The 24119-nt window shown below is 48.3% G+C and overlaps 1 protein-coding gene across 1 annotated transcript in view; it reads left to right on the top strand.

Moving 5' to 3' along the window:
• LOC145351193 (L-gulonolactone oxidase) overlaps positions 1-23786 on the top strand; it is a 39923-nt gene extending 16137 nt beyond the window's left edge. The window contains exons 5-12 of the mRNA XM_080200880.1: positions 127-217; positions 1997-2182; positions 13916-14023; positions 16451-16527; positions 19301-19450; positions 20433-20597; positions 22974-23064; positions 23358-23786. Coding sequence (XP_080057006.1) covers positions 127-217; positions 1997-2182; positions 13916-14023; positions 16451-16527; positions 19301-19450; positions 20433-20597; positions 22974-23064; positions 23358-23486 — 997 coding nt within the window. The 3' untranslated portion in view covers positions 23487-23786. The remainder of the gene's footprint in view (positions 1-126; positions 218-1996; positions 2183-13915; positions 14024-16450; positions 16528-19300; positions 19451-20432; positions 20598-22973; positions 23065-23357) is intronic.
• The last annotated feature ends 333 nt before the right edge of the window (positions 23787-24119 follow it).

The following is a 24119-nucleotide window of genomic DNA, read 5'->3' as shown; positions in this document are numbered from 1 at the left end:
CCTGCTCAATTCAAGGAAAGACAAGGCTCCTTCCTCCCAGCTATCACCATTATCAGCTGCTGTGGTTAGTGGCTGATGGAATGAGGTTGCGTTTGCCCTAACAAATGTGTCTTGTTACTCTTCCAGTATCGGTGCTGTGTCTGATGTGGCTCTTGGTGGTGTGATTGGAACTGGCACCCACAACACTGGCATCCAGCATGGCATTCTGGCTACACAGGTACCAGCTTCATTTAGGGAACTCGATTCCAGTCCGAGCTTTATGTTGTCAGGTTTTTTTTTAATTTCAAAAATATGCTTTATTCATAAAAATCTTAATCAAACCATTGCAACCCTACATGTCTAAAAATTATAAACAATGCAGAAAAAAGGGTTTTACAGCCCTTAACAAAATTACAGTCATTACATTTCAAAACTTCAAACTATATACATGCCTCAGGTTTTACTGTGTGCCGTTATTGCTCAGACTGGCACACAGTTACGCAGGTCCAGGGTATTCTGCAGTTCCCGGGCCCTCGGTCTGCTTCCATTAAAAGGCCTCATAGTGTGGCCTTTCCCCATTGTGCCGATGTTGTCAGGTTGTGGGAGCCAAAGGCCCAGCCTGGAGTAATTCCCCGTGTGGTTCTCAGCTCAGACCCGGGAAGCAATCTTCCCTGAGTCCACATTACAATCCACTCAAATCAAATCAGAAAATGTGCCAGCAGCTCTGGCAGTATCTGTGAGGACAGAAACAGAGGTAACATTTCGGGTAGTGTGACTCTTTGACAGAATCTAATTATGGAGCAGGTTGCACAAATCCAGGAGTTTGATGGTTTGATTTATACGATGTGACTTACAATGCTTTCAGAAAGTAGCATTTTGGAACACAATGGCTGACACTTTGGACCTAAGGTTCCCAAAACTCTCCATCAATGGGAGTTTTCCTTGTCTCATGGAGTTGTACGCTCGTAAGATCCCACCCGATGCCAATGGAAAATGCCACGTTGTGAGCCTTGCCCACCCCAATTCAGGGGCCGGCATGTTAGCAAAATTCTGGCAATAATCACAGAATATGCCCATCGAGTCGGCACTGAAAATAACTAAAGTTGCACTAATCCCATTTTCCAATGCTTGTCCCATATCCCTGAACGTTAGGATGTTTCGAGCGCTCATCCAAATATTTTTTTAAAGGTTGTCCCCTGCCTTCCCAGGCTGAACATTCCAGATTCCCACCAGCCATATCTGGGTTTATTTCTTTTCTTCACTCCAGGATGTTCGTGTCACGGTCAGGGTTAAATTTATTGCCCGGTCTTAATAAGATGGTGCTGAGCCAAGCACTTGACAATTGGGTGTTTTGTTGGACTATTTCAGAGTGCAATTAAGCGTCAATCAAATCCAGAGTCACAGCAGATTTCCTTCCTGAAGAACATTAGTAATCCAGAGAGGTTCTTAATTGCACTTTACCAATAGAAACTTTTCTTTTCAAATGTTGGGTTTTTTTCTTAATTATATTTAAGTTCCCCTAGCTGCCATGGTGGGATTTGAACTCATCACTGCAGCCCATTGGTCTAGGCTTCTGGGTTCCTAGACCAGTGACATAACCTTGATTCTATCATTCCCAGCAACGTATTTGTTTGAGTTTGATCATTGTGATTAGTCAAGAACTTCCCGATCATCATATTACACAACCAACCACTGGGTGGTGATGGTCTAGAGTGTGGCCTGGGAGGGTGGCAGAGGCAGGATGCCTCACATCCTTTGAAAAGTACCTGGATGAGTACTTGGCACGCCATAACATTCAAGGCATTTATGGGCCAAATGCTGGCAAAGCAGATTAAGTGAGCAAGTCAGGGCCTTTCATGCGTCAACGAGATGGGCCAAAGAGCCTCCTCTGCGTCCATGGAGCACATCCCTTCATCAAACACTTTAAAATCTTTCAAATCTTGTATCAATTGTCAATTCTCACAGCTGTGTAACTAATAGTTAGCGAGCACTTCTAACTTAGTTCTGCTTCTTTCAGATAGTGGCAATGACATTAATGACGGCAGCAGGAGATGCCATAGAATGTTCCAACACTGTGAACCGTGAGTTATTTCAGGCTACTCGTCTGCATCTTGGCTCCCTGGGAGTGGTATTAAATGTTACGATCCAGTGTGTACCCGCCTTCAAAGTTCATCAGCAACAGTTCCCAAAAACCCTCACTGAGGTATGCTTCCTTTCACAGTCATTGAGAATAATAGTGAGTAATGAGTGTATGTTGGTGACTCGGGTTGTGATACTTACAGACTGGTTTATATTAGTGACAAGCTGTCTCTATTCTGTGAGAGTTTGTGGTGCTGTGGGTAACGTTCTGCCTCTAAGAAAGGAACTTTGGGATTTGAGTCTCGCTCCAAGGCAGGTGTGTCTATAACATGGTCAAACAGGGGGAATGTCAAACTGTAAATCCTCCCAACACATGCTAATGGTGGCAGCAAGACCGAGAGAGATTCCTGGTCAGCCATGTGATGGAGAGGAACAGGAGTCTATCATCACCATCCATTGCTCCAAACTACAGCATAAATGGAAAAGTGTACATTGCCATGGCAACTCGGACCCTCTGGGTGAACTGTAATATACCTCACCATCTGACACATGGAAAATCGGGGATCTGGTGCCCGGTACTGAAGGTTATCACATCACAGCTCTGCAGTGGATTGACAACGTGGAAGCCGTGTCTGCACAGAATGTTGCCTTATACCATTGGGTCTATACACTCTCTCTGGTGATTGGCTGCATTGTCTGTTCATTCTCTCTGGTGATTGGCTGCGTTGTCTGTTCATAAATGACCTAGATGAGGAAGTGGAGGGATGGGTAAGTAAGTTCGCTGATGACACAAAGGTCGGTGGTGTTGTGGATGGTCTGGAAGGATGGCAAAAGTTGCAGCAGGACATAAATAGGATGCAGGACTGGGCGGAGAAGTGGCAGATGGACTTCAAAGCGGATAAATGTGTAGTCGTCCATTTTGGCAGAACCAACGGGATGAACGAGTACACTATCAAGGGCAGGAGTCTTAGTAGTGTTGAAGAGCAGAAGGATCTTGGGGTCCGGGTCCACAGGACTCTTAAATCAGCCTCGCAGGTGGAAGAGGTGGTCAAGAAGGCGTATGATGTACTGGCCTTCATTAATCGAGGGATTGAGTTTAGGAGACAGGAGGTAATGATGCAACTTTATAAAACCCTTGTCAGGCCTCATTTGGAGTACTGTGCGCAGTTCTGGTCGCCTCACTATAGGAAAGACGTAGAAGCTATTGAAAGGGTACAGAGGAGATTTACAAGGATGTTGCCTGGACTGGGAGGCATGCCTTATGAAGTTAGGTTGAGGGAACTGGGTCTCTTTTCCCTGGAGAGACGTAGGTTGAGAGGCGACCTGATAGAGGTTTATAAAATGTTGAGAGGAATAGATAGGGTGGATTCTCAGAGGCTATTTCCCCGGGTTGAAATGGTCGCTACGAGAGGACACAGGTTTAAGGTGCGGGGAGGAAAGTACAGAAGTGATGTTAGGGGTAAGTTTTTCACTCAGAGGGTGGTGAGTGAATGGAATCGGCTGCTGTCAGTGGTGGTGGAGGCGAACTCACTGGGGTCTTTTAAAAGACTTCTGGATGAGTATATGGGGTTTTATGGGATTGGGGGTTATAGATAGGTGTTGATGTGATCGGCGCAACTCGTGGGCCGAAGGGCCTGTTTGTGCTGTAGTGTTCTATGTTCTATGTTCTATTCTTCCTGGTGATTGGCTGCATTGTCTGGTCATTCTCTCTGGTGATTGGCTGCATTGTCTGGTCATTCTCTCTGGTGATTGGCTGCATTGTCTGGTCATTCTCTCTGGTGATTGGCTGCGTTGTGTGTTCACGCTCCCTAGTGATTGGCTGCGTTATGTGTTCACGCTCCCTGGTGATTGGCTGCATTGTGTGTTCACTTTCCCTGGTGATTGGCTGTGTTGTCTGTTCATTCTCTCTTGTGATTGGCTAAGTTGTGTGTTCACTCTCCCTGGTGATTGGCTGTGCTGTGTGTATTTGTGTTTGCTTTCACCAATGGCGACCCTGTGGAAGTCTGGGACTGGCAGTAAGTTTCTCTGGCAGTCACTGAGAGATAATTCACTGTGATTCTGTCCAGATAGATCTCCCAGTATAAAGAGTTATCTGGGCTGTAAAGGTTGATCTTGTGAGAATGATAAAGAGGGAGATTTCCTTCTGGTTTTAATGGTAAGGCAGCTTTTTGGAAATAACCTTCCCATTTGGGATGAGAGGTGATCTGATTGTCACCTGCTTCTCTTGATATTCAATAAAACTCCAAATTTTCCGCTGTGGGAACCCAATTTACAGGATCCTCAGACCAACAACACGATGTAGAGAAAGGATTCATGCAAAAACCTTCTTGTCAATCAGAAACTTTATTGAATGTCTACAGTTAACCTGACTGACTGTCCAGATGTGTACCACAGCCTCACTCCTGGATTACTCCTCATTCCTGTACATTCTGCTCCTCTGTCTCACACCGATCCCTCAGCCACTGCACTCCAAGGCCAGAACTCCTACATCCCACCTACCACTGGACTCCGGGCGGGTCGTGGAGAATGTGAAACGCCATTGATGATCGGGTGGAAATTTTTAGCTTTTAGATCAGCACACCCGGAGAATTCTGCCGCAATTCTTTGGGATCTTCTGCTTTCTTCCTTTCTCCTTTTAAAGACTAACTTGTCAAATGCTTTGGGAGGCCTCCAAACTTCTAAATCCTCCCCATCTGTTACTCAATAACATCCACTTCCAGTGTAAGGTATTTGTGAGATACACTTTATAACTTCTATTCACCTGTCCATGGACCTCAGCCTCGCTGGCTAGACCCAGCACTCATTACTCATCCTTACTCACCCTTCAGGAGATGGTGGTGAGCTTCCTTTTTGAACCGCTGCAGTCCCTGAGGAGTAGATACACCCACAGTGCTGGTAGGGAGGCAGCCCCAGGATATTGACACAGGGACAGTGAAGAAACAGCGATATATTTCCAAGTCAGGACGGTGAGTGGCTTGAAGGTGATGATGTTCTCAGGTATCTGCTGCCCTTGTCCTTCTAGACGGTATTGGTTATAAATTTTATCAGAGATAAGCATGTCTGACAGTCAATAAAACTACAGATGGCCTTTGGTATAATGCAGGAAAGGATAGAGTCACCTACAGATTTGGGAAGGACGTAGGAAGATGAGTGGGTCCTCACTGGAAAAGAAATTCAAAGAGGAAGTGTGACAGTTTCTAACGATGAAGTTAATTAGCAGCAAGTTCAGAATCGCAGTGGCAGATGCGGGGGATTCCTGCAGAAAGATCTGGAAGTGGATGGAAGGTGAGCAGGAGGCTTTGATCAGAGATAACAACCCGAGCACTGTGTGCCTGGGGCAGTCTTCCGGTTTTATTTTATAGATGGTGCATCCTCACTACTTTTAAAAGTATTTTGAATAATTAATAGATATTTAAAGCCATTTGATTTTGAGTGAATTTTTGTGGGCCTGGTCACTATGGGTAACTAAAACCTGCTTTCACTTTCCTAATTGGCAATGCCATTGGTGATGACAGGCTGAAAACAGGAGCAATGAACAGAAAGGATAAATATTCCTCCCTCCCTCTCTCTCCTCACCTCCTTCCTCTCCCTCCTCTCTCTCTCTCCCCTCCCTTCCTCTCTTCTCACTCTCCCAACTCTCCCCTCTCCATCTCCTCTCTCCCTCCCTCCTCTCTCTCAATCCCTCCTCTCCCTCTCCTCCCCTCTCTCCCTCTCTTCCCTACGTCACCTCCTCTCTCCCTCCCCTTCCTCCTCTCCCTCCCTGCCCTCTCCCTTCCTCCTCTCCTCTCCCTTCTCTGCCCGCTCCCTTCCTCCCCCTCCCCCTCCCCCTCTCCCTCCCCTCCCTCTCTCCCGCCCTCCCCATCCCCCCCACCCTCCCCCTCCCCTCCCACTCCCCCTTTCCACAGCCCTCCCTTCCACCCTACCTCCATCTCCCCCACACCCCCATCCACCCCTCCCAACACTCTCCTTCCCACCCTCCCTCCCACTCTACCCCCTCCCCCATTCCCCACCCCTCCTCCCACCAGTCAATCATTGGGTAAAGGACACAGAGTGACACTTACCCTCTGATCCAATCAAACTGGCATTTAGGGTTTGACGTGAGAGCCAGTTCCAGTCATATATCTTGGGCCTGACTCTCTCTCTGTCTCTGTCTCTGCCTCTCTCTGTCAATCTAACAGGGAGTGTTGGAATGTGACTGTGGAGTGATCCAAACTGGATTCACACCACTCATCAATCCAGGAAATGGTTCAGACATTGCCCACAGGAAACGGGGGGGGTTCTGCTCTCCATCCCGTGGAGTTTGGAAGCTGGTTAAAGTGGTTTGAGTTGTCTGCGAGAAGTCTCACAACACCAGCTTAAAGTCCAACAGTGGAATCAGGAGTCTTCGGAGCGCTGCTCTCTCACCAGGTGAAACCTGTTGGACTTTAACCTGGTGTCGTGAGACTCCTTACTGCGCTCACCCCAGTCCAACACCAGCAACTCTGAGGGTGTTGTCTGGATTGGGTCATTGTGTGCGTGACAAAGGGAGCAGTCTGGATCATGGGTGGGGTGAGCAATGCTGGGGTTATTCGGGGGCGGGGGGGGGGTTGTTGGGGAGGCACGGGGGCGGTAGTGGGGAATGGATTGGCAACACTCCCACCCTCACCGAAAAGCTGATTGATCAGTGGAGAAGGAGAAGACACCGATTTAAGATTAATGAATGAGTGATGAGAAAGAATGGTGGAAGCAGAAATAACATTTAAACAGAAAGTGGAGAAAAAAAAATCACCGAAAGAAATCGGTTTGAGTAAAAGGTAGGAGAATGGGAAGAAAATAAAAGATCTTTCAGTGAGGGAGAGGATAGACTGATGGGCTGAATGGACTCCTGTGCTTCCATTCAATGAATCAATGATTCTACAGAGAGAATTCGAATAAACATGGAGAACAATCTTAGAAATGGAGCTCAGCCAGTTGGGAGAAAAGTGAAGGAAAATATTCAGGAAAGGGGAATGGGAGATTGGAGCAACCTTCACCAGGAATGTTTCCACAAAGTGAGGCATCCATCCTTACCCGGGAGGCAGGAATGTTGGTTGAGGAGAAAAGCCTGGGAGTGGAAAGCTGGAACTGCCCATAACTAACCGAATGATGGATGATTCTCAAAGGCTGGGATTTGTCCCCATTCCCATCGCTCTCTTCCTACATACTGAGATCAATCCAGAGATATACCGGGATCTCAGCATCCGCTACCACCCTGGGGCCAAACACCACACATTCCCAGGAATTGGTGAGACTCTGCTGATGCCCAAAATCTCAAATCAAAACAGAAAGTTCTGGAAAACCTCGGCAGGCCGGACAGCTTCTGTGGAGACAGGAGGAGTGCAGGAACAACAAACTTGACACTTTGGAACTTTTCCAATCTGTCTCGCTTATCTCTGGAACCATTCTTGTGACCGGTGTGGGCACTCTCCCTCCTGAATAATTCACCTCCTACCCTAATGTGAGTGCCCAGAACTGGACTCAAGACTCCAGCTGAGGTTGAACCCGTGTTTTATACAGGTTCGATTTAACTTCCTTGTTTGTGCTGTTTTTATACCCGGAGTTTGAAGGGGGGTGTATAAATGCTGCAGTTTCTGAGCCAATCTCAGTCAGCCTCACGTAACACACACAAACTGACCTCCTTTCCTTCAAATGGCAAAGTGCCGAGTGCGACAGTGGAAAGGACTAATAATTAGTGCAGGAATTTATTGGAATGATGAATGATGCTAATGAGCTGTCTGCTGCCTCATTGACATTGATGAATAGGATGGTGTACTCACCTCTATTTCCTTCCGGAAGCTTGCTGTGTGGTCTGAGCAAGTACAACTTTTCAAACAAGGAACAGATTTTATTTCACTCTCACCCAGCTTTCCATTCTAGCCAGCAATCTCATCTCAGAGAGTAGCTACCACGCCAGCTCCTGAGCCTAGGGGTGGCACAGTGGTGAGCACAGCTGCTTCTCAGCGCCAGGGACCCGGGTTTGATTCCTGGCTTGGGTCACTGTCTCTGCAGAGTCTGCACATTCTCCTCGTGTCAGTGGGGGTTTTCTCCGGGTGCTCCGGTTTCCTCCCACAGTCCAAAAGACATACTGGTTAGGTACATTGAGGGAGAATTTAGCATGGCCAATGTACCTGAACAGGTGCTGGAGGGTAGTGCATGGAGATTTTCACAGTAACTTCTTTGCAGTGTTAATGTAAGCCTACTTGTGACACCAATAATGTGGGTGGCACAGTGGTTAGCGCTGCTGCCTCGCAGCGCCAGGGACCCAGGCTCGATTCCTGGCTTGGGTCACTGTCAGTGCGGATTCTGCATGTTCTCCCTGTGTCTGCGTGGGTTTCCTCTGGTTTCCTCCCACAGTCCACAAGACGTGGTGGTTAGGTGGATTGACCTGAACAGGAGCCAGACTGTGACGACTAGGGGAATTTCACAGTAACTTCATTGCAGTGTTAATGTAAGCCTTACTTGTGACTAATACATAAATAAATCACTGGTGAGATGATTCTGCTAGAAGAAGTCACTCTGACAAGATGGGACTCAGATCAAAGCGGGGTCTCAGGGAAGATTACCCTGAGATCTGGCATTTATCTTTTCACAGTAAAAAGTCTGACAACACCAGGTTTTAGTCCAACCGATTTATTTGATAATAGACTCACAAGCTTTCGGGATTAGCCCCTTCGTCAGGTGAATGGAGAGTTCTGGCCTCAGACAGAGCATATGTCTGAGGCCAGAACTCTCCATTCACCTGACGAAGGGGCTAATCCCGAAAGCTTGTGAGTCTATTATCAAATAAATCGGTTGGACTAAAACCTGGTGTTGTCAGACTTTTTATTGTGTTTACCCCAGTCCAACGCTGGCATACCCACATCATTTATCTTTTCCTCAGCCCTTTGCGGAAGGGGGCGGGGGGGGGGGATCCTCCCTTTAATCAATCCGCACTCTTATCAACCTCCTCCCCATCCACTCACTTTGTGCAGGTACAGGAAGTGACAGCAAGAGACACGTGAATGAAGTCATTCCCTCGATCAGCTCCTCTCTCTCCTTTCCCTTTTTCAATTAAAGCTCAGTTCCAATTATTCTTTCGAGGAGATGTTTGTGTTTAATTAACTGCATCGTCCCTGTTAACTGTTAGCCCTTCACTGCCTCAGTGTGGACAGGAGTGTAGGAGTTAATCTTTTATACAGACACTCCGTTGTTCCTGTGTCTTTCTGGGAGAAGCTGGGTTGATGACCTCTTTCTGCAGACAATCATAAATGAGGCAATGTCAATCTGGAATTCACTACAGCTCGATGAAGCTGTATCTCAGTGTTGTCTCCCTATTAGTAACGCTCTGTTAATTTGATTGTCTAAGTGTCTGCATTATTTTAGTGTTTGCCTGAGGACAGTGACCCACATAAACCTGTTGATGCTGATTGTCCCCCAGGCTCAGGTTGAGATGACATTCTGCCAGAACGGTTTTCAATTTGCTCCATCTCATTCCTTCTGCTCTATTTCTCTGCCAGCATTATCAAATGTATTAGCTCCCAGTTTCTGCAAACTCTTCCCAGCCCTTGTTTTCTGTATTGCAAAAAGTCATTAGGTAACAGGGGAGGCTATTCAGCCCATCATATCTGTTCTGGCTCTGGGCAGAGTCAGTGCTATTTTCCTGCTCTTTTCTCATTTTGCTCGTGTGCCTTTCCGATCTCCTTCAGGAAACACTGACCGGCTTCCCTCTCATCACCTGAAAGTGAGTTCCAGGCTATTTGAGTGAGCTTGCCTAAAAATGTTCTCCCTCCCCCTCTCCCTCTCCCTCCCCCTGTCTCTCTCCCCCCCCTTTCCCTGTCCCACTCTCTCTCTCTCCATCCCCGCACCACCCCCCTCTCTCACACACACACACACACACACACACACACACACACACACACACATTCCTAGCCCTTCTACCATGGGAACACATAGCTAACGGGAACAATTTTTCTTTGTCCACCTTAGCCAATCCTGTCATAATCTCGTCCACCTCTATCAACTCTCCTTTACTCCAAGGGGAACAACCCCAGCTTCTCCAATCCAACCTTCAAGCTAAAACCCAACCCCCTCCCAAACTCCAGAACCATTCTGGGAAATCTCCGTCCACACCCTCACACCCTCCTGAAAATGAACTGGATAAAATAGTCTAGTTCTGGTCCAATCAGAGCTTTAGAAAGGTTCGGCGTAGCTCCCTGCTTCTGTGCTCATTCAATAGGATGCTACTGGGACTTGGCGAGATGAGAGGGGAGAGATACAAAAGGGTCCAGAGGGGCAATTTTTTCACACAGAGGTGGGGAGTGTCTGGAACAAGAATCATAGAAGCCTACAGAGCAGAAAGAGGCCCTTCAGCCCATCGAGTCTGCACCGAACACAATCCCACTCAGGCCCTACCGCCGTATCATACCTGCTAATCCCTCTAACCTACACATCCCTGGACACTAAGGGTCAATTTCTTAGCATGGCCAATCAACCTAACCCACACATCTTTGGATTGTGGGAGGAATCCCACACAGACATGAGGAGAATGTGCAAATTCCACACAGACAGTGAGTGACCTGAGCTGGGAATCGAACCCAGCACCCTGGAGCTGTGAAGCAGCAGTGCTAACCACTGTGCTACCATGCAGCCCAAAGAGGCAGCAGTAGAGGCAGCTACAATGGTGTCTTTTAAAAAGCATTTGACAATTACAAGGGTAAGAGGGATATGGGCCAAATGTGGGCAATTGGGACTAGCTCAGTGGTTAAAAAAAAAGGCGACATGGACAAGTTGGTCCGAAGAGCCTGTTTCCATGCTGTAAACCTCGATGATCCTATGTCTGTTTATGAAGACCAGAACTAGAGGGCACAGCCTCAAAATAAAGGGGGTGGGGTGGGGGGGTGGGGGGGTTGCAGTTTAGAACGGAGTTGAGGAGGAACTTCTTCTCTCAATGGGTGGTGAATCCCTGGAATTCTCTGCCCGTTGAGTGGTGGAGGCTGCCTCGCTGAATATATTTAAGTCACGGGTAGATAGGTTTCTGATAGACAAGGGAATTAAGGGTTATGGGGAGAAAGCGGGAAAGTGGAACTGATCCACTTCAGATCAGCCATGATCTTATTGAATGGCGGGGCAGGCTCGAAGGGCTAGATGGCCTACTCCTGCTCCTATTTCTTATGAAGCCCAAAATCCTGTATGCTTTGCAATCTTTCCCCTCAATGTAGCTGCCACCTTGAATATCATGTTACCCTGAACCTCCAGGTGACTCTTTTGAAGTGTCCTGTTAGGTCTATAATGTCACAACATATTTCTGAATAGATAGATTTAGAGTAAAACATACTCTTAATTCAAACACACTTCGAATGATCAGATTGTTAAAATATGCTGATGTTGTTTAATGTGAATTATAGGATTATTTGTTTTTCGAACGCAAAGAACTATTCTGAAACATCAGATTAGAATATAATTCCCTTATTAATAGTGTGATATTTTATTGAATGGAGGACTGAAAAGGCCATCATTTTAAACTACGTACTCTGACATAGCGGAATTGGAAATAGATGATTGCTGCCAATTACAAGGTGGTCTTGATCTTGAGAGCAGATTTAGGTTGAGGGTTTGACAAGCTTTGCTGGAAACTTCTAATTGGTGTACGTTGAGCTGATGTGAAGTTTAATTTAGGGAAGGGTTTGAGGCTGGCTCCTCTGTTGATTTTTTTTCAGTGGTAGATGAGATTAGATATCTGGAGTCAAGCCAAGTGGAACGTCAGAATCAATGGTGATTAGATTACCATCAAGCTTTTACAACTGCTGAGATAGCTGCGGCGGAAACCACAACTCACCAGACTGTTAGTTTGATAAAATTATTACCAGCTTAAAAATTTACTGCACATAACAGCAAGCAGCACGTCTCAGCTGGGTCTAAAAGTACAGAATGGGTAAATAATAGGCATTCTATTCTATTCTATTCTATTCTATGATCTAACCCTGGGAAATAACTGCGGATGCTGCAATCTAAAAGCAAAATAGAAAATGCTGGAAAATTGCAGCAGGTCTGTGGAGGGAGAACTGAGTCTGGATGATTCTTTGTCAGAGCAGAAATCAAGTGGAAATGGGACGAGGTTCACAGTATGGGGGGGGAGGTGGGCAGCGGGGGAAGGGGGTAGAGTGGGGGCTGGGGAAGGGGGCAGAGTGGGGGCTGGGGAAGGGGGTAGAGTGGGGGCTGGGGAAGGGGGTAGAGTGGGGGCTGGGGAAGGGGGTAGAGTGGGGGCTGGGGAAGGGGGTAGAGTGGGGGCTGGGGAAGGGGGTAGAGTGGGGGCTGGGGAAGGGGGTAGAGTGGGGGCTGGGGAAGGGGGTAGAGTGGGGGCTGGGGAAGGGGGTAGAGTGGGGGCTGGGGAAGGGGGCAGAGTGGGGGCTGGGGAAGGGGGTAGAGTGGGGGCTGGGGAAGGGGGTAGAGTGGGGGCTGGGGAAGGGGGTAGAGTGGGGGCTGGGGAAGGGGGCAGAGTGGGGGGGCTGGAGAAGGGGGGGTGTGGGGGGGCTGGGGAAGGGGGCAGAGAGGGGGGCTGGGGAACGGGGCGGAGGGGGGGGCTGGAGAAGGGGGGGTGTGGGGGGGCTGGGGAAGGGGGCAGAGTGGGGGGGCTGGAGAAGGGGGTGGAGTGGGGGCTGGGGAAGGGGGCAGAGTGGGGGCTGGGAAAGGGGGCGGAGTGGGGGGGCTGGAGAAGGGGGGTGTGGGGGGGCTGGGGAAGGGGGCGGAGTGGGGGCTGGGGAAGGGGGCAGAGAGGGGGCTGGGGAAGGGGGCGGAGTGGGGGCTGGGGAAGGGGGCAGAGTGGGGGCTGGGGAAGGGGGGTGTGGGGGGTGCTGGGGAAGGGGGGTGTGGGGGGTGCTGGGGAAGGGGGGTGTAGGGGGGGGCTGGGGAAGGGGGGTGTACGGGGGGCTGGGGAAGGAGGCGGAGTGGGGGCTGGGGAAGGGGGCGGAGAGGGGGGCTGGGGAAGGGGGTGGAGTGGGGGCTGGGAAAGGGGGGTGAGTGGGGGCTGGGGAAGGGGGTGGAGTGGGGGCTGGGGAAGGGGGGTGTGGGGGCTGGGGAAGGGGGTGGAGAGGGGGCTGGGGAAGGGGGCAGAGAGGGGGCTGGGGAAGGGGGTGGAGAGGGGGCTGGGGAAGGGGGCGGAGTGGGGGCTGGGGAAGGGGGGTGTGGGGGCTGGGGAAGGGGGTGGAGAGGGGGCTGGGGAAGGGGGCAGAGAGGGGGCTGGGGAAGGGGGCGGAGAGGGGGCTGGGGAAGAGGGGTGTGGGGTTGCTGGGGAAGGGGGGTGTGGGGGGGGCTGGGGAAGGGGGGTGTAGGGGGGGCTGGGGAAGGGGGGTGTAGGGGGGGCTGGGGAAGGGGGGTGTAGGGGGGGGCTGGGGAAGGGGGGGTGTAGGGGGGGGGCTGGGGAAGGGGGCGGAGAGGGGGCGGAGAGGGAGGGCTGGAGAAGGGGGCGGAGAGGGGGCTGGGGAAGGGGGTGGAGAGGGGGCTGGGGAAGGAGGGGTGTGGGGGGAAGGAGGGGTGTGGGGGGAAGGAGGGGATGCTGGATGGGGGGCCTGCTAGGATTTTCTGTGTTTGTAAAATTGAGAAAGAAATGCAGGCCACACTCTGTGAGCCACCCTGTTATCACAGGTCAGACATGTATAAATGAAGAGAACTGAGTATTTCTAAAGGTTCCTTCATGCTCTCGGTGTCAGCTCACAGCCACTGCAGCCGTCCTGAAGCACGGTCACCCTGTAGTGAAGGTAATCTGTGCACAGCAAGATCCCACACTGAGGAATCAGCCTTTACCTGGGTGGTAAGGTAAATGTTAAATCCGGGATGTCAGTGAATCCTTGTCTTGTTCCTGCAGGTTCTGAATGATCTGGACACTCACCTCAAAGCATCTGAGTATTTCCGTTTCTTCTGGTTTCCTCACACCGACAAGGTCACGGTTTTCTATGCGGATCCCACAGACAAGGTACAGCGAGGGCTTGGTTTGTGTTTTGTGCTGGAAATTCTCTCTGGTTCTGTCCTGCCCCTCACATCCCTGTCAACCTGCAGTGTTACTGAGTCAGGGTAACGTCTACTGTCTCTGCTGGACGCTCACACCGGCTATTGTGTGTCGCTTTCTTAACACAAGACAGATTTGTAAAACAACCCTGTGAAGAGAACTGGTTTATTTTGTATTAAATACGAGTTTTACAGGATACAGTTTTCACAGTGAGGTCCCTCAATAACACACCCTGAAAAACACTGCAGTGGAAACCTTCCTGGCGTTTTTAGTCAAAATTAGCTTCTCAACTCACTACTTGCAGAGTTTTGGCTTCCCCATTGAAGGAATGATATAAATACGGAAAATGCTGGAAAATCTCAGATCTGGCAGCGCCTGTGGAGAGAAGATAAAGCTCTGACAAAGAGTCAGCCAGACTCAAAACATTGGCTCTATTCTCTCTCCACAGATACTATCAGAGCTGCTGAGATTTTCCAGCATCCGCAGTATTTTGCCTTTATCTCAGGAATAATACATTTTGTGTCGGAGACTGGACAGCAAACGATCATTGGGTTGGTCCCAGGGATGAGGGGGCTATCCAATGATCAGAGGCTGATTAAATTGGGCTGAAGATTCAGAGTTGATCTCACTGAAACGTGCAGTAGAGTATTTACCTCAGGGTAGATCAACCCCGAGAGATTCCCCTGATTGGGGAATCTAAAACACGGGGGGCACAGTCTCAGGGTAAGGAGTGATCGTTTAGGCTGAGATAGTGAGAAAATATTTAGAACATGGAACACTACAGCACAAACAGGCCCTTCAGCCCACAAGTTGCGCCGATCCTATCCCTATCTACCAGGCCTATCTATAACCCTCAATCCCATTAAATCCCATGTACTCATCCAGAAGTCTCTTAAAAGACCCCAGCGAGTTCGCCTCTACCACCACCGACAGCAGCCGATTCCACTCACTTCACCCTGAGTGAAAAATTTACCCCTAACATCTCCTCTGTACCTGCTCCCCAGCACCTTAAACCTGTGTCCTCTCGTAGCGACCATTTCAGCCCTGGGAAATAGCCTCCGAGAATCCACCCTATCTATTCCTCGCAACATTTTATAAACCTCTATCAGGTCGCCTCTCAATCTTCATCTCTCCAGGGAGAAGAGGTCCAGATCCCTCAACCTATCCTCATAAGGCATGCCTCCCAATCCAGGCAACATCCTTGTAAATCTCCTCTGCACCCTCTCAATAACTTCCACATCCTTCCTGTAGTGAGGCGACCAGAACTGCACACAGTACTCCAAGTGGGGTCCGACAAGGGTCTTATAAAGTTGCAGCATTACCTCCCGACTCCTAAACTCAATCCCTCAATTAATGAAGGCCAGTACACCATACGCCTCCTTGACCACGTCCTCCACCTGCCAGGCCGATTTAAGGGTCCTGTGGACCTGGATCCCAAGGTCCTTCTGCTCCTCTACACAGCTAAGAGTTTATTCAAAGTGTTTTGAATCTTTGGAATTCTCTACCTCAGAGGATTGTGAATGATCGATGAAAATATTTCAGTCTGGGACAGATTGATTTTTGGTCTCTCAGGGAATTGAGGGAAATGGGGAATGGGCAGAGAAAATGGAGCTAAAACTAATCATCAATCCTGATTACAATGATTGGTGGAGCAGGTTTGACAAGCCATATTGTCTCTTCCTGCTCCTATAAAGATGTTTACCTCTGTATTCCTGAGCTAGCTGGCCTTGTATTTCTATTGTCCACTTGTCAATATTTCTCTCAGAGAGCTCAACATTTCAGACACACACATGACGAAGGAGCAGTGTTCCGAAAGCTCGTGATTCCAAATAAACCTGTTGGACTTTTACCTGGTGTTGTGAGACTTGTTACTGTGCCCTACCCCAGTCCAACACTGGCATCTCCACATCAACACTTCAGGTTAGGGCTTTGGGCTGCACTGGGTGATCATTGTAGCTCGGAGCTAGAGAGCGAAGTAAATCCAGCAGCAATCCATTTCCTGTAATCACCATCCCAGCAACACTCCCCTCCCTCCCGACCATCTCCCAACACTGGAAGTGCCTGATTGTGAGCTGGGAGAGGCTGAGGCAATGTTTGAGCCTTTGTGGTCAAGCCAAATGGATACTGGCAAGGTTCAGCACTGATTGGTGCACACTCGAACAGGCAATGCGGGTGGAACTGGGTCAGCAGATTGTTGAGTGGGAGCCGATCCACTTCCAATCCCTGGGAGTGGAGACAATGTTGATGGAGTACAGGCTCCAGCAGGAATGTTGGCAGCCATGAGTCTGAGGAAGAAGAGAATCTGTGCTCCATCCAAGTGGAACAGAGTGTGTCTCCTGGGTGTATTTCCCCGTTATCACAGCGCTGATGATGTGTGTGTTTTGTGTGTTGCAGCCGATTAAAACCAATTCCAGTTGGTTCTGGAACTACGCCATTGGTTACTACCTGCTGGAATTCCTCCTGTGGATCAGGTTAGTTCCACTCATTGGCCTGGAGCCCAGGTCAAAGGTCAATGACCGCTCCTCATTGTCAAACATGTGACCCAGACGGCCAAGGACCGAACCAAGGAGTGAATCTTATAGATAAAGGAGTTGTCTTTGTTAACTCTAGACTTGATCCAACGCTGTCCTGGTCAACATCCCACTTCCTCTAGATCCCAACTGCTCGTGTCCCAGCTGGCACCAAATCCTGGCACCCATCACCCTGTTACCAGTGACATGCATTCCCCCCACCCCCCCCGAGTCTGCTCATTCCCAGATTTCAAATTCTCCACCTTGTTTTGAACTCTTCCCCTGGCGTTGCCCCTACCCACACCGCCCCCCCCACCTCACCGTCCCACCCTCCCCTCTGTAATCTCCTCCAGCCACCCACATCTCCAGCAGCTCTGCGCTCCTTCAGTTCTTGTCTCTTACACATCCCTGATTTCCATTACTCTGCCATTGATGGCTGCACCGTCAGCTCCCTGGGCCCTGAGCTCTGGAATTCCTTCCTTGATCCACTCCACCTCTCCCTCTCCCTTTCAGACGCTCTTTAAAACCAAGCACTTTGACCCCCCGCCCAGCTTTGGCCACCTGTCCAATTCTTGCCTCATGTAGCTGTGTTGGATTTTGTCAGAAGCACCTTGGGATGTTGTATTGTGTTAATGATAAAAATTATAATGATATAATTATACTGCATTCGAGGTGCAATGTAACTGCGAGTTATTGATCAGAATCAAAACCAATTGAGATGTGAAGTTGTGATGATAGAGCTTTGAGTGGGAGGAATGCAGATACACTTCCTGAGTTAAGCGAGCTGCACCCTCACAGAATGAATCTCCAAATACAGTGAAGGACAAGATCATTCAACAGTGACATTGCACTGCCCTCTGGTGGAGTATTACAGTGCAACACCTGTAATCAAGATTCTCAAAATCTCCCAATACTCAAATCGGTTTGACTGGTGCTGAATAGAGACACAATGGACTCACACCCTACGTCCAACCCAGCACATACCCTCCAATACACACACACCACACACTGACCAAGACACTGATATATACCCCCAGCCCAACTACACACACAAACATGTCCTCACACTCTCACTCAAACTGTCACACGCACACACTAACCAAGGCACTAACACATATCCCTAGCTCAACATCCTCACACTCTCATACTCTTCTACCTCACACACTCTGACACACACTACTCTTTCTGACACACACAATCACTCTCTCTCACACACACACACACACACACATTCTCTCTCTCATACACACACATTCTCTCTCTCATACACACACACACACATTCTCTCTCTCACACACAAATTCTCTCTCTCACACACACGCACATACACATTCTCTCTCTCTCTCACACACACACACGCACACACACATTCTCTCTCTCTCACACACACACACGCACACACACATTCTCTCTCTCTCACACACACACACGCACAGACACATTCTCTCTCTCTCACACACACACACACACATTCTCTCTCTCTCACACACACACACACACACACACACACATTCTCTCTCTCTCACACACACACACGCACACACACATTCTCTCTCTCTCACACACACACACGCACACACACATTCTCTCTCTCTCACACACACACACACGCACACACACATTCTCTCTCTCTCTCACACACACACACACACACATTCTCTCTCTCTCACACACACACACACACACACACACATTCTCTCTCTCTCTCACACACACACACGCACACACACATTCTCTCTCTCTCACACACACACACACGCACACACACATTCTCTCTCTCTCACACACACACACGCACACACACATTCTCTCTCTCTCACACACACACACACACACACACACATTCTCTCTCTCTCACACACACACACACACACACATTCTCTCTCTCTCACACACACACACGCACACACACATTCTCTCTCTCTCTCACACACACACACGCACACACACATTCTCTCTCTCTCACACACACACACACACACACACACATTCTCTCTCTCTCACACACACACACACACACACATTCTCTCTCTCTCACACACACACACACACACACACATTCTCTCTCTCTCTCACACACACACACACACACATTCTCTCTCTCTCTCACACACACACACACACACACATTCTCTCTCTCTCACACACACACACACACACACATTCTCTCTCTCTCACACACACACACGCACACACACATTCTCTCTCTCTCACACACACACACACACACACACACACATTCTCTCTCTCTCACACACACACAAACACATCCACACCTTCCCTAATACACAGACACACTCATGCCTCACCACAAGAGGCAATGTGAGAGGAGTGCAGGCCATAAATAGATCCCAGCTCTTTCAGCCACTCTCTTTGTCTGTTTCCTTTAATGGCAATTTTTGTAGTCACCGAGTTTTACCTAATCAGTTGAAGCTGAGAGCTTGTCCCTGTATGTGGGTCCCCCACAACATCTTCAACACTGAAGGGAATCACCAAGATAGGAAAAGAACCAGGGATATAGCCTCACACCCATTCCCCCTCAAAGACTTCCATGTCCTCACTCCTCTATCTCTGCAATCTCCTCAAATCCCACAACCCTCAGATATCTGCATGCTTTCAACTCCTTGAGAATTCCTGATATGCTTTTGACTCTCGCAAATAGTGGATGCAAGCTTGAATGGTGTAAAATTGCCCTTTTGTTCTTTAATCTTTGACGCTCTGATCTCTTGAGCAGTGCCTTCTTCCCCCGCCTGGTGCCCTGGATCAATCGCCTCTTCTATTGGCTGCTTTACTCAACAAAGGTTGAGCAGGTCAAGCGGAGTGATAAGGCTTTCAACTTTGACTGTCTCTTCAAGCAACATGTATCAGACTGGGCAGTTCCCATGTAAGCACCAGCTTCCTTCACCCTGTACCTGTTTGGGCTGTTCCATGTAAAAACCATCTCCCTACACAGTGTCTGTATTCGGAGCCGTTCCCATGCACCATCACCCAGTTCCTGTCTCCTTGTCCGGCTGCACAATCTCCCTCTCTTCTTCCCTCTAACTTGTTTTGATCCTTCACTCTCTCAGCTTCCTTCCCACTCAAACCTTTTCCCTCTTCTCCCAGCCTTTCCTGCAAGTGTCAATCTCTGCTTCTTCTACTTGTCCATTTCTCTTTCTCCCTGCCTCCCATTCCGAGTCTCCCAGTTTTGGGACAGGCAGAGTTACTGCTGAGCAAAGGGAGATGAATGGAGTCACAGTGCAGGTGAGCCATCATCTAACTGTATGGTAGAAAAGGCTCGCGGGATCGTGAATGTAGCCCAATCCATCACGCAAACCGGCCTCCCATCCATTGACCCTGTCTACACTTTCTGCTGCTTCAGCAAAGCAGCCAGGATAATCAAGGACCCCCACGCACCCCAGACATTCTCTCTTCCACCTTCTTCCTTCGGGAAAAAGATACAAAAATCTGAGGTCACGTACCAACCGACTCAAGAACAGCTTCTTCCCTGCTACCATCAGGCTTTTGAATGCACTTACCTTGCATTAAGTTGATCTTTCTCTGCACCTTAGCTATGACTGTAACACTACATTCTGCAACTTCATCTTTCCTTCTCTATGAACGGTATGTTTTGCCTGTATAGCATGCAAGAAACAATACTTTTCACTATGTTAATACATGAGGATAATAAATCAGATCAAATCTTGCTGTTCCTGTGTTAACTCTAAGGATGGAGTGTTTATGAATTATCTTTGTAAATTGTATATCCATACTTGCTCTGCCAATGGATACTCAAACTAAGTTATAGCCTGGAATGCAGAGCTAGGAATGGGGAATCTGAAATTGTGAATATTTCACTGCTGATGGATTTTTGTTGGTTCAAACAGCAAGCAAACCGGGGCAGCTCTGGAGCAGCTAAAGGATTGGTTGGACAATAATCCCAATGTGCGAGTGCATTTCCCGGTTGAGGTCCGGTTTGTCCGTGCAGACGATATTCTGCTCAGTCCCTGCTACAAGCAAGACAGCTGCTACATAAACATCATCATGTACAGGTAACTGGGATGGTGGGGAAGGAGCCACAGGGAAAAGGGCTAACGAGAGAGGTCCCAGTAGACTGAAAAGCAGCATACTGCAGATGCTGGGGATCTGAACCAAAAACAGAAAATGCTAGAAATACTCAGCAGCTCAGGCAGCAGCTGTGGAGAGAGAAACTTTCTCCAATGATTCACTTCCATCCAGTACTGCACAGTTTGTATGGGTCAGTGTCAGCTCCTGTAGCTGACAGTACACTGTGTGTAACAGGCCAATGTCTAATTCCCCTCCAATTCAATCTTCAAGCTTGCTGCCAACACCACCATACTGGATCGGATCTCAAACAATGATGAGACAGAGTACAGGAATGAGATAGAGAATCTGGTGAACTGGTACAGCAACAATAATCTCTCCCTCAATGCCAACAAAACGAGAGAGATTGTCATCGACTTCAGGAAGCGTCAAGGAGAACATGCCCCTGTCTATATCGACAGGGATGAAGTAGAAAGGGTCGAGAGCTTCAAGTTTTTAGGTGTCCCGATCCCCCCATGCCGATACCATAGTTAAGAAAGCCCCACCAATGCCTCTACTTTCTCATAAGACTCCCACCACTCTCTGTGTGAAGAAGCCCCCCCTAATATTCCCTTTAAACTTTTCTCCTTTCACCTTTAACCCATGCCCTCTGGTTTTTTTCTCCCCTAGCCTCAGTGGAAAAAGCCTGCTTGCATTCTCTCTATCTATACCCATCATAATTTTATACACCTCTATCAAATCTCCCCTCATTCTTCTACGCTCCAGGGAATAAAGTCCTAACCTATTCAATCTCTCTCTGTAACTCACCTTCTCAAGTCCCAGCAACATCCTTGTGAACCTTCTCTGTGCTCTTTCAACATTATTTACATCCTTCCTGTAACTACGTGACCAAAACTGTACACAATACTCTAAATTTGGCCTCACCAATGCCTTATATAACCTTACCATAACACTCTAACTTTTATACTCAATACTCTGATTTATAAAGGCCAATGTACCAAAAGTAGAAAAATCTTGAATACCTCAATTTCATCTCCCCTCATTCTTCTCAATGCTGGAGAGTATAGACCTAAACTGTTCAATCTCTCTAAAAATGACAAACCCCTCATCTACATAAGAACATAAGAAATAGGAGCAGGAGTAGGCCATCTAGCCCCTCGAGCCTGCCCCACCATTCAACAAGATCATGGCTGAAGTGGATCAGTTCCACTTTCTTCCCAGAACCCTTAATTCCCTTGTCTATCAGAAACCTATCTACCCATGACTTAAATATATTCAGCAAGATAGCCTCCACCACTTCAACAGGCAGACAATTCCAGAGATTCACCACCCTTTGAGTGAAGAAATTCCTCAACTCTGATCTAAACTGCACCTCCCCCCCCTCCTTATCTTGAGGCTGTGCCCTCTAGTCCTGCTACCCTTTCTAAGCGGGAAGAATCTCTCTACCTCTACCCTATCTATCCCCTTCATTATCTTATATGTTTCTATAAGATCCCCCCTCAGCCTTCTAAACTCCAACGAGTACAGACCCAATGTATTCAATCTCTCCTCATAGTCCAACCCCCCTCATCTCTGGTATCAGCCTGGTGAACCTTCTCTGTACTCCCTCCAAGGCCAATATATCCTTCCGCAAGTGCGGCGACCAAAACTGCACACAGTACTCCAGCTGCGGCCTCACCAGTGCCCTGTACAGTTGCAGCAAGACCTCCCGACTTTTATATTCTATCCCCCTCGCTATAAAGGCCAGCATCCCATTCGCCTTCTTGATCACCTGCTGCACCTGCAGACTGGGTTTTTGCAACTCATGCACAAGGTCCCCCAGGAACCTCTACACTGTAGCATGCTGCAGCTTTTCGCCCTTTAAATAATAATCCCTCCTACTATTATTTCTACCGAAGTGGATAACCTCACACTTGCTAATTGTATACTCCATCTGCCAGGTCCTCGCCCACTCAGCCTATCCAGATCCCTCTGCAGGCTTCCTGCGCCTTCCACGCAATTTGCTTTTCCACTCATCTTTGTGTCGTCAGCAAATTTCGTCACCCTACACTCAGCCCCCTCCTCCAGATCATCGATATAAATGGTAAACAGTTGAGGCCCCAGCACCTATCCCTGCGGCATTCCACCAGTCACCAACTGCCAACTAGATCCCTGGAATCAATCTAGTGAACCTCCTCTGAACTGCCTTCAATGCCACTACTTAATAGAGTGAAGTGATTGAGAATAAGATATTTCTCAAGGAAGATGATGTAATGTTTTGTGATGCTGATTGGAAGCTCCAGTGTCACTTGCTGTCCCTGTGCTCTGGGAGAAATGCCGGGTGATGCTGACCGTTCGTGATTGATGCTATCTTTCCCTCACAGACCCTATGGCAAGGAGATACCACGAGAGAGGTACTGGGCAATGTACGAGGAGATCATGAAGAGGAACGGGGGAAGACCACATTGGGCAAAGGTGAGTGGGGATAATTGGCCTTCCCAACAGAAACCGGGCTGTGGGATTGAGTACTGCAATAAGATTTAAACCCAGACTGACTTATCATTCCAAAAGTCCATCCATCTCTGCCGTGCATAAGCAACAACTGAATATTATCAGACTTGTGGGGAAACAGCATCACAGCTTCTATCGTGTTAAGTCCTGGAAGAATTGAATATTTTTCAATGCAATCACTTCTCTTTCTAACTGGGGATTATAGTGACATTTCACATCAGTCCCAGATCTTAATCCTCCTCCTGTTAACATTCCAGGCACACAGCTTTCTACGGCAGGACTTTGAAAAGACGTACCCGGCGTTCCACAAGTTCTGCTCCATCCGTGAGGAGCTGGATCCTTCCGGAATGTTCCTTAACAATTATCTGGAAAAGACCTTTTTCTGAGTGCAATTTTTTTCCCCACTTCTTTCTTCAAATGTAAACGAGGTTGTTGTTGAACTTGTTCAGATGATTCTAAGTGTTCTGTGTCTCCCTGACCCTCTTGCCTCTCTCTCACAATAACTAACTTGGAAACGTCTGTGAAAAGCCACTTGGTGACATTGTCAAGAACCACACAAGGTGGTGTTTCCCACTAATCTTGCACAGAATGACACTGCTGAGCCCTTATATTCCTGTTCAAAACCAATTATATAAACCAGGACCCCCAACTCACCTTTTACACAATAAATGTATTATTTCTTTCAATGAGTCGCTTACTGAACATCTACAGTTAATTCACAGAAACATCCAGGCACCAGCTTGGGCTGGACTTTTTCTCCCCACCTCGGAGTCTGTCAGTGCTTCCTCCAGCCCCAGTTCCTCCTCATTCCTCTCAATGTCTGAATGCAGCAGAGGATTGACAGGACAGATGTTTAAGAAGATAGCTCACCACCACCTTCTGAAAGGTAATGAGGGATGGGCAATAAATAATGACCTTGTTCATGAGCAAATAAAGACACTAAAAAGCAGCAATATCGTGAAGACACTGAATGAGAAATGGATTAGCTGGAAGCTTACCGTTAGTTGATTTAAATATAC

The sequence above is a fragment of the Carcharhinus amblyrhynchos genome, chromosome 12 (genome assembly GCF_965287045.1).
Source record: "Carcharhinus amblyrhynchos chromosome 12, sCarAmb.v2.hapA, whole genome shotgun sequence".
NCBI lineage: Eukaryota > Metazoa > Chordata > Chondrichthyes > Carcharhiniformes > Carcharhinidae > Carcharhinus > Carcharhinus amblyrhynchos.
The sequence above is the reverse complement of the archived record's forward strand: the minus strand, read 5'-3'. Positions and strand labels throughout refer to the sequence as shown.